This window comes from Cyprinus carpio, chromosome B18 (assembly GCF_018340385.1).
Source record: "Cyprinus carpio isolate SPL01 chromosome B18, ASM1834038v1, whole genome shotgun sequence".
NCBI classification, from domain to species: domain Eukaryota; kingdom Metazoa; phylum Chordata; class Actinopteri; order Cypriniformes; family Cyprinidae; genus Cyprinus; species Cyprinus carpio.
The window spans coordinates 6,001,464-6,018,443 of NC_056614.1; the positions used below are offsets into that span (position 1 = coordinate 6,001,464).

The 16,980-nt window shown below is 36.2% G+C and overlaps 1 protein-coding gene across 1 annotated transcript in view; it reads left to right on the forward strand.

Annotated features, from left to right (window-relative positions):
• cntn5 (contactin 5) overlaps nucleotides 1–15,066 on the forward strand; it is a 314,204-nt gene extending 299,138 nt beyond the window's left edge. Inside the window, exons 20-25 of the mRNA XM_042743607.1 lie at nucleotides 7,862–8,096; nucleotides 9,957–10,066; nucleotides 11,727–11,913; nucleotides 12,292–12,404; nucleotides 12,485–12,653; nucleotides 13,915–15,066. Coding sequence (XP_042599541.1) covers nucleotides 7,862–8,096; nucleotides 9,957–10,066; nucleotides 11,727–11,913; nucleotides 12,292–12,404; nucleotides 12,485–12,653; nucleotides 13,915–14,048 — 948 coding nt within the window. The 3' untranslated portion in view covers nucleotides 14,049–15,066. The remainder of the gene's footprint in view (nucleotides 1–7,861; nucleotides 8,097–9,956; nucleotides 10,067–11,726; nucleotides 11,914–12,291; nucleotides 12,405–12,484; nucleotides 12,654–13,914) is intronic.
• The last annotated feature ends 1,914 nt before the right edge of the window (nucleotides 15,067–16,980 follow it).

The following is a 16,980-nucleotide window of genomic DNA, read 5'->3' on the forward strand; positions in this document are numbered from 1 at the left end:
AAACTATCAGTATACCTATAAGTTCACTTTTAGTATAGTTGCAGTACAAAATACGACGCGAGGCAATAAGATACAATAGAACTTATTAGTGATGCTGTCTACACTTGATGTGGTGCGGCACGACAAATCCCAGACAGAAAACTGCTGAATCGTTCTATTTATGACGTGCTGACACAAAGTTTAAATGATTTGCAATGCTTTGTCGCATCCAGTGTAGAAATACGATGTGACAGCAAAAACATGGCGAGTGTTAAGTAAAGAAAAGTGGACACTGAAAATAGATGATTCAAATGTGATTGGACTGAACAGTTTTGAGTGAGTGAGTGAGTGAGTGATACCATCTTTGTTATGGATGTTGGTTTGCAGTGAGTTCAGTTTTAACGTAAGTTTGCTTTAACCTAATTTATTTTCAAGATCTGAGGTAAAATATATATTGTTGCTTTCACTATGGCTATAAAGATCACGCAAAATAATATTCAAACTCACATTAGACACTTTTAACACTGAATAAAACACATAATCATTACCTGAGATTATCTCTATCATATTTTGTATGTTGTTAAAAACTAATTAAGGAACCCTGACATAAAGTATACATAAAAATATAATTGAACTTTACTTAAGTATAATTAATAAAATAAACTTTAAATACTTATTTTTGGTAAGGGTCCCAAAAAAGGTGGTAAGCTACGACCGATCTTGGACCTGCGTGTCTTGAACTGGGCCCTTCACCTGAAGGATGTGTACTTTCATGTGTCGATCCTTCCGCACCAGAGACCATTGCTGCTGTTTGCGTTCAAAAGATGAGCATATCAGGCTGTCCCTGTTGCCCCGTATCGTCACGAAAGTTGCGGAGGCAGCCCTTGTTCCCCTGAGAGAGCAGAGCATTCGCATTCTCACCTACATCGACGACTGCCTCATACTAGATCAGTCTCAGGATCAGTTGTGCAAACACAGGGACTTGGGGCTCTCGCACCTCAGCCGGTTGGGCCTTCGGGTCAACTTGGAAAAGAACAAACTCACCTCGACACAAAGAATCTCTTTTCTCGGTATGGAATTGGATTCGGTCAAACAGACAGGACATCTCACGCAGGAACATGCTCAGTTGGTGTTAAACTGCCTGAATATGTTCAAGAGCAGGAAAGTAGTCCCACTGAAACAGTTTCAGAGGCTCCTGGGGCATATGGCAGTAGCAGTCACGCCGCTGGGGATCCTTCATATGAGACTGCTTTAACACTGGCTCCATGGCCGAGTCCCGAGGTAGGCTTGGCAATGTAGCACTCACCAGGTCGAAGTCACACCGGCCTGCCTCCAAACCTTCACCCCGTGGCAGACCTTGTGTTTCTCCGGGCAGGATTGCCCCTTGAACAGGTCTCCAGGTATACTGTGGTTTGCACGGATGCCTCTACCACCAGCTGGGGGGCCACGTACTATGGACATGCAGTGTTGGAGGTTTGGATGGGCCCCCAACTGCACTGGCACATCAACTGTCTAGAGTTGTTAGCAGTACGCCTTACCTTGAGCTGTATCAGAGGGTATTTACTAAGCAAGCACGTGCTGGTCTGCACATACAACACTGCAACCATTGCGTACATCAATGGACAAGGTGACCTACGCTCCCGTCGAATGAAGAAGCTTTTGAGGGAAGTCAGTAGGGAAGCATGACCTGGTCATCAGGTTCCATACCCTCTTGGGACCTGTCTCTAATGCTCAAAGCACTGCAGCAGGGCCCATTCGAGGCTCTGCAGTCAGTTGAACTGAAGTTTCTATCAATGAAAACTCTGCTCCTGCTTGCACTGGCCTCCATCAAGAGGGTAGGGGACCTGCACGCATTCTCAGTCAACAAATTGTGCCTAGAGTTTGGGCCAGCTGACTCCCAGATAATCCTGAGGCCCCGGCCTGGCTATGTGGCCAAGGTTCCCCCTACTCCTTTCAGGGATCAGGTGGTAAGTCTGCATGTGCTGCCCCCAGAGGAGGCAGACCCAGCCCTATCATTGCTTTGTCCCGTCCGAGCCTTAAGAAGGTATGTAGGCTGGACGCAAAGCTTCAGGACCTCAGATCAGCTCTTTGTCTGTTACTGAGGCCGGCAGAAGGGGAATGCCATCTCCAAGCAGAGGATAGCCCACTGGATAGTGGATGCCATCACCCTGGCTTATCAGTGCCATTTGGTGTTGCAGGGTGTTAGCGCACTCTACTAGAAGTGTTGCATCCTCCTGGGCGCTGGCTCGTGGCGCCTTGCTGACAGATATTTGTATAGCTGAGATTCTATAGCCTTCATTGGATCCAGTAGCAGCCTGTGTTCTCACCTCAAATGGGCAGAAGCACTGAGAGAACCCCGGTTTAGTGTCAGCTTGCTAAAACCACCCCAGAGAGTCCATACTGTAGACCATGTCGAACTCCTCCATCCCCTTGGCAGCCAGACGTAGTTGAATATGTAGTCAGTATGTAGAGACCTGAGTAGATCCCATATGTGTAAAGTCCACAGTATAGCCTCAGAGCCCGTGTTTCCCTGGCAGACTTTCTGCCATTTTCCAAGAGAGTTACATTCACCTCTAATCTTCCATATGCACCTAAACGGTTTTTCATATGTGTAAGTGCTTCCGAAACCTCCTTCGGGAAGGATGGGGCTTTTGCAACATTCCTGTTCCAAGTGGAACGGGTAAGTTTTTCCCGTGTTATTCAATCTCACTGAGTGGGTAGTGCTACGGCAACAGTGACTGGCCTTCTTGTTGCAAGCCCCTGCCTATGCAGGAAAGGGGGCGCAGGAGGCTTGCACAGGACACTGGAAGGGGCAGCATTCATGGTGTTTTGGTAGGGATCCCAATTCGTCCGCCATTACAGATGTGACCGACTGAAAGGGAATATCTCGGTTACGTATGTAACCCTCATTCCCTGAACGAGGGAACGGAGACGTCACATCCCACTGCCACAGCTGCTGTACCACCGCTGAGCAGCCGGGTCACCGGCTCAGCTCCTCAGCGATGCATTGCACCTGCTGCCTAAGCGAGATCCCAGTTCGTCATCATTACCGACGTGAAGTCTCCAATTCCTCTTTCATGGAATGAGGGTTGCATGCATAACCTGCGACGTTTTAGAATAGCAAAATGCTAAACTATATTGTGCAGCCAATGTGCAGAATTCACATCGTATTTTAAAGTTGTGTTGGAGCAGAAATATTTTCAGCAAATAAATTATTATTTTTTTTTTTCTTACAAAATTTGTGGACTGCTTTTATTGTACATAAAAAAAATGTGTGCAATGTCAAAAACTGGTTGATAGGGAAAAGGTGCATAATAATAAATAAAATATTGGTACTGTGTATTTTAACTGTTTGGTGTCTAAGGGTATTTTTGGGGCCTGGAGAAGTTTTGTCATGCCCTGACATTTGTGCTTTTTTCAGTTTCTTATAAATATCTAAATGGCTAAAGTCTAATCTCACTGTAATCAGCACAAACTGGGCTATAATAATATGTGAGCAGCATGTATGTACATGATTGTGTTTTTGGAGAAAAAAAAATGTTATGCGTGGTTAGTGAAAAACTAAAAATGTTAAATCACTTGAATAAGGCAATAAAACACATATAGAAATTGGTTTCCAGGGAATTTTGAGAACTGGAGCTTGTAGCCTAGAATTTTTTTTTTCTAAATGATGTGAAAATCATCTTGTTTACTCACTTACAGAAAACAATATATTGATTTAAATTTTCTAAAACAACTTTTTGTTGGTAAAAGTCATATGCGAGTAGGCGTCAACTATCATGAATTCACACCTGAGAAGACAAAGGCCTGCATAATGAGCTGCATAATGAGCCATTCAGTCAGCTGTGTCACTGAGAGGGATGAGTTACAAGAAAGAATGTGAGGACAAAATAAATGTATATAATTTTATGTTTGTAGTTTATTTAGAATATATTTTAATTATCCCACAACATAATTTAATATTCACTTGTGAGTGCAGTTAAACAGTTTATAAGGGAACAATCAAAGCTGACTTTCAAACTGAATTTTTTGCATCATTACTCCAGTCACACAATCCTTCAGAAATCCTTTTAACAATCTTATTTTCTACAAAAAAACATTTTATTGTTATTATTATCATCATCATCATTATTATTATTATTATTATATTATTGTTATTATTAATGTTGAAAAGAGCTGAGAATATTTTTTTTCAGGTTTTTTAGGGGGGATAAATTGAAAGAACAGCAATGATTGTTACATTTGTTACAGTTACATTTATTGTTACCCTATGTATTTAGAGTCCAATTTTTGAATGGTATAGTAGTGTATATTGTTATTGAAACTTCATAATATTTCACTTGATTATACATTTAGTCAGGAATTATAGTTTGGAAAAAGTCTTTGGAAAAAAGTCCAACTAGTAAAATGTTTACACGTTATGTGAAAACTAGTACAAGTATATAAATAAATAAGAGACTTACTCATGTTTATGATCTCTGCTGAATAAAGTGCTTCATTCTTTTTTCTGAGAAAATACAAATCTCAAATCCTCAACCACATCACATCTTTTTGGGGTGAATTATGTCTTACTCCTCTCATCGCGGAGCAAACAGTAAAATAAAAAAAAACTTGAAGAACAATCTCGCTGCGTTGTCTTCTGTTGTGTGGGCGTATTCAAAAGCCGCGCGCTTAAGTGAAACATTTGAATCTCAAAAGCGCGCTCGGCGCGGGGGCGTGGTCGCATTAGAAGATAATGAAGTGAGACGTGAAAAACGGACATCGCGTTTGTTTTCATATGGATTACTTTATCACAGAATATTTGTTTTTCAGCAGCACCTGTTTAGTTTAAAAGTAGACATGTCAGGCTTTCTATAGATATCTCTCTCGTGTCTCTTCGTTGAGTATTCACGGAGTTACAGTTCATTTTAATGACGCATTTGTATCTGAAGATCAGCGCAGACAAAGGCTGCAGACAGCACTCCTTGTTTGTTATCTTTATTTTATAAGTGCACAAAGTTTTGTTTGTTATTATGTCTGTATACAAAAAAAAAAGTACACCCTTTACAGATTCGATTGATGTATTGCTCTTATCTGTACGATCAAAACTGAAAGTGTAAATTTAAGTTCTTTTCGGGGTTATCAGGAGAAAATACCCCAAAACGCGTATACGCGTTAATCGACTCCAGAGGGTTAAAACAGTTTCAGTAGGTGTAGAAGGACTTCATGCTAGAGCAGAGCATTAGCATTCATCATTCATTATCACTAGGTGATTTCCAGAGACAGCCATTATACCACAGATTAATTGATATTTGATTTGTTATTCACAAAATGTCGTCAACCGCGCAGTTTATTTACTCGAGGGCCTGAACCAAGCACTTTGAAATGACACTGATATGGTTCACAGAACAATGGCGAGCTCTCGTTGTATCCTTGGATGTGTTGGATTAGCACATCTTTAATTGATGTGTTCAGGCTCACAATCAAAGCGCTTGACATTCACAAGTGATCTGTTTCATTACAACTGAAAATCTCCCCGATTCATTTGGGACTCTCTGACATTTTGATGTAATTCAGTGCCATTTAGTGTTGCTTCTTTCTCTGAACCGACATAACAAAGGATGTCATTTAACTGGAAAAATATGGAGATTTAAATTATTTATTGGATACATGTTTAAAGCTTCTTTGTGGATTTTTGTGTTTTTGAAGCTGTATGGTAGGGGGGAAAAGAGCTTTGTGGCTCAGCCAAATATTGGTCAGGTTGTAAAATTAGCCTGTGTTGTAAACTGCCACATAAAAGGCATTGAGTAGTTAGTGGGCCCTATTTACACCTGATGCAATGTGGCGCCAGCCGTGACGCAATTGTTTTTTGCTAGTTTCAGCCGGACACAGTTATCATTTTTACCTTAAAGTTCATCAAGTCTTCATGCCATTTGAAATCCACATAACATTTCTGAATGTAACACACTGTTAAATAAAGGTAATTTATTGGCATCTATAGCCGCTTTTCTTAGCACGAATTAACAGCAATATGAAAGTAAAAGTGAGGTGACATACAGCCAAGTATGGTGACCCATACTCAGAATTCGTGCTCTGCATTTAACACATCCAAAGTGCACACACACAGCAGTGAACACACACCTGGAGTAGCAGTTGGGGTTCGGTGCCTTGCTCAAGGGCACCTCAGTCGTGGTATTGCTGGCCCGAGACTCGAACCCACAACCTTAGGGTTAGGAGTCAAACTCTCTAACCACTAGTCCACGACTTCCCACATATCTGATCTTCCTCCATAACACGGCCGCAATTTACATACCAAACCATATGTAAACACTTGTGTTACGAAGGCAGCTACTGAGGCGTTTGTATTACAAGCTCTGTTATATGTACCACAGTGGAAAACAAACCATGGCATAGAATGGAATGGTTATGCAATCAGAACGATTCGACCTGGTGGTGAAAAAGCAGTTTATGGTTCCATTATGAACCTTTAATAACCATACACAATACACTATTACTTCATTATACAACATGCTCTTTTTAGTGGAATAAGGTTATTTAGGTTTGTAAAATGTTCTTCGCGCTAAGAAAAAAAAAAGGTTCTTTAAGAACTATTAACTTAAAGGTTCTTTGGGGAAACAAAAAAAATGGCTCTTCTGTGGAATTATCGTGAAACCCTGTTCTTGGGATCTTGTTTTTAAGAGTGCCGAATATGCAAACCAGAGAAAAAATAAAAATTAGAGCGGTACATGATTTAATCCATAAGGTACAGACTGGATTGGATTGGAATTATGTGTACTGATGAATAATTCACCATAAGACCAGGAACATGCAATTAAAGCATAGATCAGCCAAAAAAAAAAAAAAAAAAAGTCAGTCATCATTCACTCGCTCTCATATCCATTCCAAACCCATAAGAACTTTTGTTCATTTTCAGAACATGAGTAAAAATATTTTAATGAAACCTGAGGAAACTCCACTGAAAGTCCATTCACCCAAAACATTAATGCATCAAAAAAATTAAATATATGTGATGCTTGAGAACCAATTAGTTTTGTTCTTGTGCATTAAGCAATATGATATAACTTCTGTTTACTTTGTTTAATAAGGTCTATATATTTATGATCAGTGCTTATGATGCTTGTGATTCTTCAGAAGACTTTGATTAAGCCAATCATTTCTTAGTTATTAGCATCAGTTTTCATTCAAATATGTTCATTCTTTATTAATGGAAGTGTTATGGGTTTGGAATGACATGAAGGTGAGTAATTAATGACAGCATTTTCATTTTGGGTGAACTTTTTCAATTTTGATTTCATGTTGACTTAATAATAAAATAAACGCTGGTTCTGATACTTTGAAAGCTCAAAGGATTGTTAGTTTAACTCTTTAACATAATACGCTTTTAACATTCAGTTTCCACATAATTAATTGCGTGCATGATTGAATTTTAAACTTGAATTTGGTTGCATTTTACTTATTTTTAACTAGCACCTGCAGAGCAAGCAAAAATGATGCAAAACTTGCAAAAGATGTCAGCATCTAAGCTGACCTGAAAATAGCAAATTTTTTTCACATTTCACAGGAAGTATGAGTTGTAGTCTGGCCAATTATTTGACTCCAGCACATCTTCAGGGCTTTTTATTTATTTACTAAATTATTCATGATTTTGCTGGTGTAAGGTAGTTTGCCATTCTATATTTTGTCCGAGCTCAGCTGGCTGTGTGTTATTAGGATCCTTTTCCAATTTCCGATCCCCTTGCAGAGAATTTTTTTTTTCCTTAAACAAACTCTGATATTTTGAGTGATATTTTAAGAATTAGTGTAAACAGTGTGACTTTTAAACATTATCTGCCTGGAAATGAATCCAGAGCTCATAATAATTTGTTTCTTTTTTTGTCCTCAGCCTGTCTCTGAAGAATTCCAAAATGGAGAAGGTTTTGGCTACATTGTGGCGTTCCGAGCCAATGGCACACGTGGGTGGAAAGAGAAGATGGTGACCTCTGCAGATTCTACCACCTATAAATACAGAGACGAGACCTTCCCCCCTCTCACCCCGTTTGAGGTGAGGGTGGGGGTGTATAACAACAAAGGAGACGGGCCCTTCAGCGAGGTGGTTACTGTGTTCTCTGCAGAGGGAGGTGAGGGTCAAATGTGTTCTTGCTCTGATTGATGGGATTTATTACTAGCTTATATAACTTCAATAACACCCGGCTCAATAGTATAGACAAAGTTTCTCAAACTTTGAAGTACATCACACAACAGCTAATCCAGGACTGTGGATAGATGTACTGTACGATATGTGTCCATATTTTGAGATACTGGTACTACAGTATAACAGTTCAAAAGTCAAAATCCAACTGTCAAAAGACATTACTCACAATGAGAGCAAACATTATATACCTTTGTCAAAAAGAAATACGTTTTAGTACAACTATCTTTGAGAATACTTATTAGGGAAATAAAAAGAATAAAATAATCTACTTAAGTGTGAACTAAATATAATGTTTATAATTATCTGATTTATATTAAATGCAATTAGTTGGATTATAGAGTGATTTTTTTGGCCCACATAAGAAGGAATTAAGTGCAGTTTTATATGAAATTTCACAGTTAAAATGTAGAAAATGTGTTACAGTTTAAACTGATATTCAATTTAATTAGTTGAACATCACAGTGCTTTTTTGGCCCACATAAGAATGAATTAAGTACATTTTTATATGTAATTTCACAGTTATTTATAGTTAACCAAAAATGTAGAAAATGAATTATAGTTTAATTTTATATTAAATGCAATTAGTTGAACATTAGAGTGCTTTTTTCTGGACCACAAAAGTAGTTTTTCTATTCATTCATTCATTCATTCATTCATTCATTCATTCATTCATTTATTTATTTATTTATTTATTTATTTATTTATTTATTTATTTTTAATATGGCTTAAGTGTACTGACTAATGTATGACAAGCATTTATAGTGAACTAAAACTTTAATATATAATAATAAATTCTGTAATCATGTTATTTAATAATTTATTATTATTTAATACTAAATGATAAATACATGAATAATATTTTTAGTGAAACTCGAATGTCATGTATTTAAATATATCTGTGATAAAGTATATTCTCTTTAAACATAATATCAAATAACATACTTACAGTTAAAGTTATAATCCAGTATTTTACATGTGCTGTATTATGTGAGTAAACAAAACATAGTTATTGTGTTAAAACATGACAAAAAAAAACATTATTTAAAATGTACTTTGTAATAATGTCAAATTAAAAGTTTTATTTTAAAATGCACTTATTAAATGTACTTAGGTTTGTTTATAAACAGCCATGAAAATGTACTTTCTTTAACTACACTTAAGTGGCTTTAATTTAATGAATATTATATTATATTATTATTATTATTATTGTTATTATTATTTATTTTATACACTACAAGTGCACATTTAATACACAAAAGCACACTTCAATTACACAAGTCTATGCATTACAATTTCATATTGATTTAATGATTAACCAAGTCACTTTTTCATAAAAGTGAGTGTTTCATAAAATGAAAGTAGAAAGTTTAAGCTCAGAGCTCAAATATAATAAAAGTTGTCTGTAAGACATGTGCTGTACTTTTCTATTCTTTTCTTTGTTTCTTTTTTTTTTTTTTTTTTGAAGCTGATCAACCATTGAAATGATGAAGAGGACCAAACAGTTTCAGTGTGTGATCACACTGTGTCAGGCTGATTTTATGCTAACCGTGCGAGTGGCGTTTGCTGTGACTGCTGCTAATATGATGGATGTTCTGTGTCTCTGTCACCTCTCTGTCTCACAGCATTTCTCTCAGCGGGATTCTCCCTCACGATCACAGGGCTTCACAACTTTGTTCAAACTTGTATCCTAAACATTTCAACAAGCAGGCGTATAGAGTGTATGACTGGTGATGTGTTTTATGTGTTATTTGCTCTGAAATCTGACATATACTGCTTTTAAATGCAGAGCCCAGGGAGCCTCCTTCAGAAGTGCAGGCGTTTGCCATCTCCTCCTCCGAAATTAAAGTAATGTGGAAGCCGCCCAATCCTGGCCCTGGAAGACCCCAAGGATATGAGGTAAGAGAGGGAGGAATTAATGAATAGATGGTTTGGTGCCAAGACCTAGTGAGCCGCCTATAGACAGCATCATGAGGTAGAAAAAGTGAGAGAAATATTAATTGTGTATATGCATTTTTAATTAATGCAATATTGAAAAATACAGAATACACTAGCATTCAAAAGTATAGGGTCGGTAAGGGTTTTTTTTTTTTTTGAAAGAAGTCTCTAATGCTCTCCAAACACTGCTATTGTTAAATTGTATTACAACTTAAAATAATTGTTTTCTATTTCAATATATTTCAAAATCAATTTAATATAAATTAAATAATTGTATTTATTTTCAGCAGTTATTACTCCAGTCTTCAGTGTCACATGATCCTTCAGAAATCATTCTATGCTGATTTAGTACTTGAAAAACATTTTTAATTTATAATTTGTATTTATATTTGCAGGATTATTTGATAAATGTAAAATTTAAAAGATCAGAATTTATTTTAAAGAAATGTTTGTAACAGAATAAATGTATTTTCTGTTATTTTTGATCGATTAAACTCATCCTTGCTGAAGGAAAGAGTTAATTTCTTTTAAATACCGACCAAACTTGTGTAGTACAGGGTTATTATTATATTGTTATTATATTTAATTAAAACTGAAACTATAATTAATTAATTAAGCTAACTGCTAAGGCAACATTTCTAATTACAGTTTAGTTTAACAGTGTACTAAAATAACAAACTAAAACTGAAATAAAAATGTATATAAAAAAATATGTACACATTTTAAAAAAAAATACAATATATATAAAAGCTAAATTATTAAAGCTTTAATCAAAATCAACATGGAACATTTGAAAATAAAAACTGATTCAAATATTAATAAAAACTAAATAATAAAAAATAATACAGTGAAGTACAATCTAATAAAAAATTTACCCTCTAAAAATAACATTCTCTATTCTTTTCTCTTCTATTTACTTATTTTTAAAAAAAAGAAGAAAAAAAAACTTAATACATGTACTGCATTAGACTAACCAAGACAACAATGACATATTATTGCTTTTTTTTTGTAGGTTTTGATTGTTCTTGTTGTCCTCATTTGTAAGTCGCTTTAGATAAAAGCATCTGCTAAATTACTAACTGTAAATGTAAAAACAAACCATGTTCCTCAATACAGCAAATGTGTGTGCTATGTTATTTTAAGGCCATTAAAGTATAATTCAGCATTTTTGCTAAAGTTATCTTAGCAAAATGCTAACAGTAAAACGCAAAGGTCAAGTCTCCTGAGGAGCAGCGTTTGTATGAGCAGCTCTTCAGGTTTTGAAACAGAGGCACATACTGTATGTGATCGTGAACCCTTTATTTTCTTCATCATTTCCACGACTGTTATGCTTTCTGAATGAAGAAAATTATTCTCTGCAGTTTATTGAAGTTTGTTTACTGAGTTTGGTAATATAATGGTATTTATTATCGTGTTTTTTTTATTGGTTGTTCGCCTATTATGCTCTCCATGCAAAATGTATGATGGTTATTTAAACATTTTGACCAAATGTATCAATTTATAATGGAATTTGTAACTTTATCTTTTTCATTTATTGCTCAGTCTCATTTTCTTTGTCACTACAAAAACGCTTGAATGAATGAAAGGCAGAAAGTTAGGCAGATTGTCTTGTTGGGAACAGGTGAGCTCCTGGAAGGACATGGAGCAAGAGGAGATGGGGAAGAAGAAGAGGACAATGGGGAATGAGACGACCATGCTGCTGACAGGGCTGGAGGGAAACACGCAGTATCTGATCTCTGTGAAGGGATTCAACAGTGCCGGTCAAGGACCAGCCAGCTCACCCATCAAGATTAGCACTAAGAAAAATGGTGAGTTCCCTTAAAACAACTCCTTTGAACACATTATAAACTATAAAATTCACAATGACAAATAAGACTGTCCAAGAAATGAATGAGTTAATTCTGGCTATCTATTGAAAGCTTACTGCAAATTCCCCCACTCCATATAACTGCATATTATATTGTACATCAAATACAGTTTCTGTAATTTTGTTGCTGGGTTGACTGGTTCACACGCTGTGTTAAAATAGTGCTGTCTAGCATTCAGGAGAAGGATGGATGAATAGAAATTGGTTTTGAGAGGAGGATAATTTGTCTTGTCAATTAATGTGATCATTGCTCATTACAGACCTTCATTTTTAAATGGGTTTTTTATCTTTCTGTTTGGTTATCTGTCTCTCTTTTCAGCCCCAAGTCTACCCCCAGGCAACCTGATGTGGATTCAGGAGGGGAACAATGTTTCTCTATCCTGGGATCCAGTGAAAGCAAGGGACAATGAGTCAGAAGTCATTGGGTACAAGGTTGGTATCGCACAGACTCCGTGGATGTAAAGTAAAACACAATGTCACTGCATGCATTCGAATTTTTTTTTCCATTGCAGGTATTATTGCGTCAAGAGGGACGGGGCCACAGCCAAGTCATGAGGACTCCAAACTCAGCCGTGGTCCTGACACTACCTGAGGGGGGCACATACATCATTGAGGTGCGCGCAGTCAGTGAAGGAGGTGAAGGAGCCGCCAGCGCTCAGGTCAGAGTGCTCACCTCCTCAGGTAAGCGTTCACTGTGTTTTTTCAGATTTGAAGATGTGTACATTTGGCGGTAGGCTTGACGGCTTAATTCCTCTTTAATTACCTTCCTTCTACACACCTACACAGCCAATTACATTTTCCTCAACTCTCAAAATGAATGACAAATTTAAAGTTTACCATGATTATACTACTAGGACTAGTGGGCTATTTTAGAGCAAATACTATTAAATTCGTTTTTGGTTACTTATTCCCAAGACCTATATTTCTTTCTGCTATGTCAGATGTAATTATAGTGCTTGCAGAGTAGCTCTGTATGGAGTTTTACTTCTGGACAACTTTCTGCAGTTCATTCAGCTCAAACCTCTTTAAAGTTGCTCAGACAACTTTCAAACATTGTTTGCCTTAAGCCCATTTCAAAATGGCACAGATCACCGAGTCTGTTGTTCGCTGTTGTTGCTAGTAGCTGATACTCAATCCTCATACATTCACCTATTTCTTTGAAAACTACATTGATGTCAGTGTGTACACATTTTCAGTGACATTCGGTTTATTTTTGGTTTGTAAACACCAGTAAAGGTGAAAGATTAAAGATAAATGTAAGGTTTAAATATTTAAGATATGAAAGTATTGGTATTTTAGATCTAAAGTCTTAATATTTAGTATAGTATAGTTATATTTGGTTTAGTATAAATTTTATTCATTTATTAATAGTTTTTCTTAATATTTAGTTTTTTCTTAATTTTATTTTTTGTTAAAGGTTTAGTAATTGTGTGTTCTCTTTCATAAGTTCACCCGACGTTGCGTAGCTATGATGAGTTCATGAAGCATAGAAATCATATAAATCAAAAATATACAAATAAAAACAATAAAATAACGATTAAAATTAAATAATCAGAAAGATATTTTATTTAATAAATAGTTTATTTGTTTATCTGGATGTTTATCTAGGTTACAGGGGTTTCTCTGATCTAACCAAAAGTGTTGTAGTATTTTCATATGCTGATGACCAACCTAAGCTGACAACTTGGTCAGGCTGAGTGACTGACTTAAGTTAGAAGCAGTAAACTAGCTTGGTTTTTAATTGCATTTTGTGGTTTTGTTAAGAAACAACTAATTTCACAAAAATAAGTTTATGTCTCAACTATAAAAAATAAAAAGAAAAATTTCATGGGCCACATGTGAACAGATGTTATAATACATACAGTACATATCTCAAGATTCAAGATTACTTTTTTGTCCCTGGGTAAATTTATCTTTTCTCTCTTTTTTGTTTCATTTCCAGGAGTGCGTGCGAAGAGTGGGCAGCTCTCTGTCCAGAATCTGCCTCCAGGCTTGGCATGGACTGCTCTTTTCCTGTCATTAATGGTGCCTTCGTTTTCCCTTGTGAGGATACTGGGTCATGTACTGTTCTTTTAAACCTTGCCTCCGCCTTCCTTATGAAGACCACTCCCAGCCACCCCTGTATGAAGGGGATGGGCTCTCCCTCCTCCACACAGACTGCCTGCTTTGGCCTGTACCATCAGAAGGACCTAAGGGCCAACCAAAGGGAAGCACTTCTTTTCCAAGCATCAAGAAATGCCTCCAAAATCCAGACAACTCCATTGTTTTTTTTTTCTGGGAATGTTTGTTTCCAGATTTATGTTTGGGATTTCGTTGTAGTATCATGCTGTACAAAGTGTGGAGATAGTTGTTTCAAATCCCCACAAAACTGTAAGAGATGTTTTTTTAGGGACTGCTTTCCGGAACAGCTCTCCAAGCTGCTGAGGCCGCCTGCTGCTCTGTGCCACTGTGGCTTCCCTAATTACATTACTGCATCCATTTGACCCTTCGGCTGCCCAACAAGCAAACGCAGAGTAAGCTCAGTAGAAATAAGTGCATTGTTTTCTTATTCACATGTAAAGAGTGTGGAGACAACAAAGAAAAAAACAAAAAACATTTTTATAGTGCTGAAAATCTTACTATTTCAAGACTTGCTTTTTGTACATTGTGTTACCTTTAGAGAAGAAAAAAAAATGTGGAACAGTGGTGTGTTTCGGTCGGATGCGTCTAAGTTTTTGAACTTCAGTTTTCATTTTTGTTATGTTCGGTGGGTTTTGAGAGCTAGCAAGGTTGCTGGGCAACAGGGGGACTGATGGCGAACCAGAGATAAAGGGTTTGGACTCCACTTGTTGTGCCCAAACATTTCTGTAGACAAAGACCAAGGCTGGTCTGTAACAGTTGAAATAAATGTGATGTATATTTTTAAAAGGCCTCTGGTGTGTGTGTGTGTATTCTGGGTGAAGAGGAGCGGTGGAAGGTCTCGTAAATTGATTTTGAAAGATTCACTGTTTGTTGGACATAGATTTGAGTTTTAAGAAAATAATTTTCTAAAGAATGATTGCCTTCCCAGAATTAAATTGCACGTGTCTAGATAATTGACTCAAAGGCATTCATTACACCTGCTTTTAAAGGGTTAGTTCACCCAAAAAAATTTCATATTACTCCTATTGGATTCATCTGAAAGAAGAAAGTCATATACACTTAGGATGCCTTGGGGGGAGGGTGGCAAAACATGGGCTAATTTTCATTTTTGGGTGAACTAACCCTTTAACATGCATTTGCAGCGAGTGGATCACACTTGACCACATTAAAGGCATAGTTCATCCATAAATGAAAATTTGCTTAAAATTTACTCACCCTCAAGCAATCTAAGATGTAGATTTGGATAAATTTATGTGAATGGGTGCCATCAGAAAGAGAGTCCAAACCCAAAGAGCTGATACAAACATTACAATAATCCACAAGTAATCCACACATTCCTGTAAAGTCTTGTGAAGTGAAAAGCTGCATGTTTGCCAGAAACAAATTCATCTTTAAGGTGTAACCGTTGCTTCTGGACAAATTACCCATCCCCAGTTGTCCTCTCACATCAAAATCCTCCAACAGATTTGTTTAGAACTGTTTTAGGTTGTTTTTGCTTATAAACAGCGCTTGATCTGTGCATATTTGTCTCCTGATTCAGACAAAGTGCCTTTTTTCACAATATTATGGCTTATGGACAACGGTTTGAAGTTAAAAACATCTTGATGGTTTTGTATCTTACAAGCATGCAATTTTTCACTGCATAAGACATTATTGATGGGCTGGAGTCATGTGGATTACTTGTGGATTATTGTGATATGTTTATCAACTGCCTGAACTCTCATAGATGTTAAGGATTAAGGATGTAGAAAATAGTCATGCAGAATATGTGCTTTATAAGTACTAATAAACAGCCAATATGTTTATAATAGGCATGCTCATAAGCAACTATTTAATAGTGAGATTTGGTCCCTATTCTAAAGTGTTACCGAATGTTTCTAAAGTGACTAAATGCCAAAATGACAGGAGCAATTTCAATTATCCATCAATGTTTTTAAAATTCTGTGAAAGAGGAAACATTTTAGCACAACCAGTTACATGACGTACGCATTGTTCTTCATTTTGCACCGTAGACACTGGGATTTCTTTAGATTGAAGATGCTCCTTGTGGAAATGAAGTACACTTTAGCATGCTTTTAAAAAGAGTAAGTTTTTCAGAAATAGTATACTTCAAAATAATATATTTAAGTGCAAACTGAATGTAATGTGTTATTTACATTTCAGTGAAAATATATCAAAGTTTACATTTATATTGAATGTAATTAGTAAAAAAAAAAGGGGGGGGGGGTTTGTTTGTTTGTTTGTTTTCTTTTTTCCAACTTAAGTAGGGCATAATTTTTTTTTATTTAATTTCATAATTACTTATATTGTTCTAAAATGTGGTTAAAGTTTACTGTCGAATGTACTGACAAGCATTTATGGTAAACTAAAATATATTTTGTCATTTCTATTTAAATGTGTATTTAATGTATTTAAATATATTCCGTTTTAGATCATTTAAAATATATTAACTTTAAATGTGCTACCAAATAATGCTATATGTTAGTGAACACATTAAAATACTGTAAGTGTACTTCTTTGAAGCACAAGAAAAGATTATTAAAACAATGATTTGAAATGTACTTTAAAGTACAAATTAATTTGACAGTATTACAAAGTGCACTCTTTAAAATTATATACAGTTTTGAAAGTTTTTAAGCACACTTAAATGGCCTTTTATTTCTTTAATATTATATTATGAGCAAGTACATACATACAGTACATTGTTATATTAAGGTATTTTTTAGGTAAACTGCAAATAGCATAGGGTCACTTCAGTACTACTCAAAGTTTAGTTTTTACACAAATATGTCAGTATAATAGAAATCCCTGCATAACTCAAGTATTGCTTGGCTGCCATTGCAAGGTGTTTCAAATTAACAAATTTAGTGAAGTCAGAGCAGTGAAC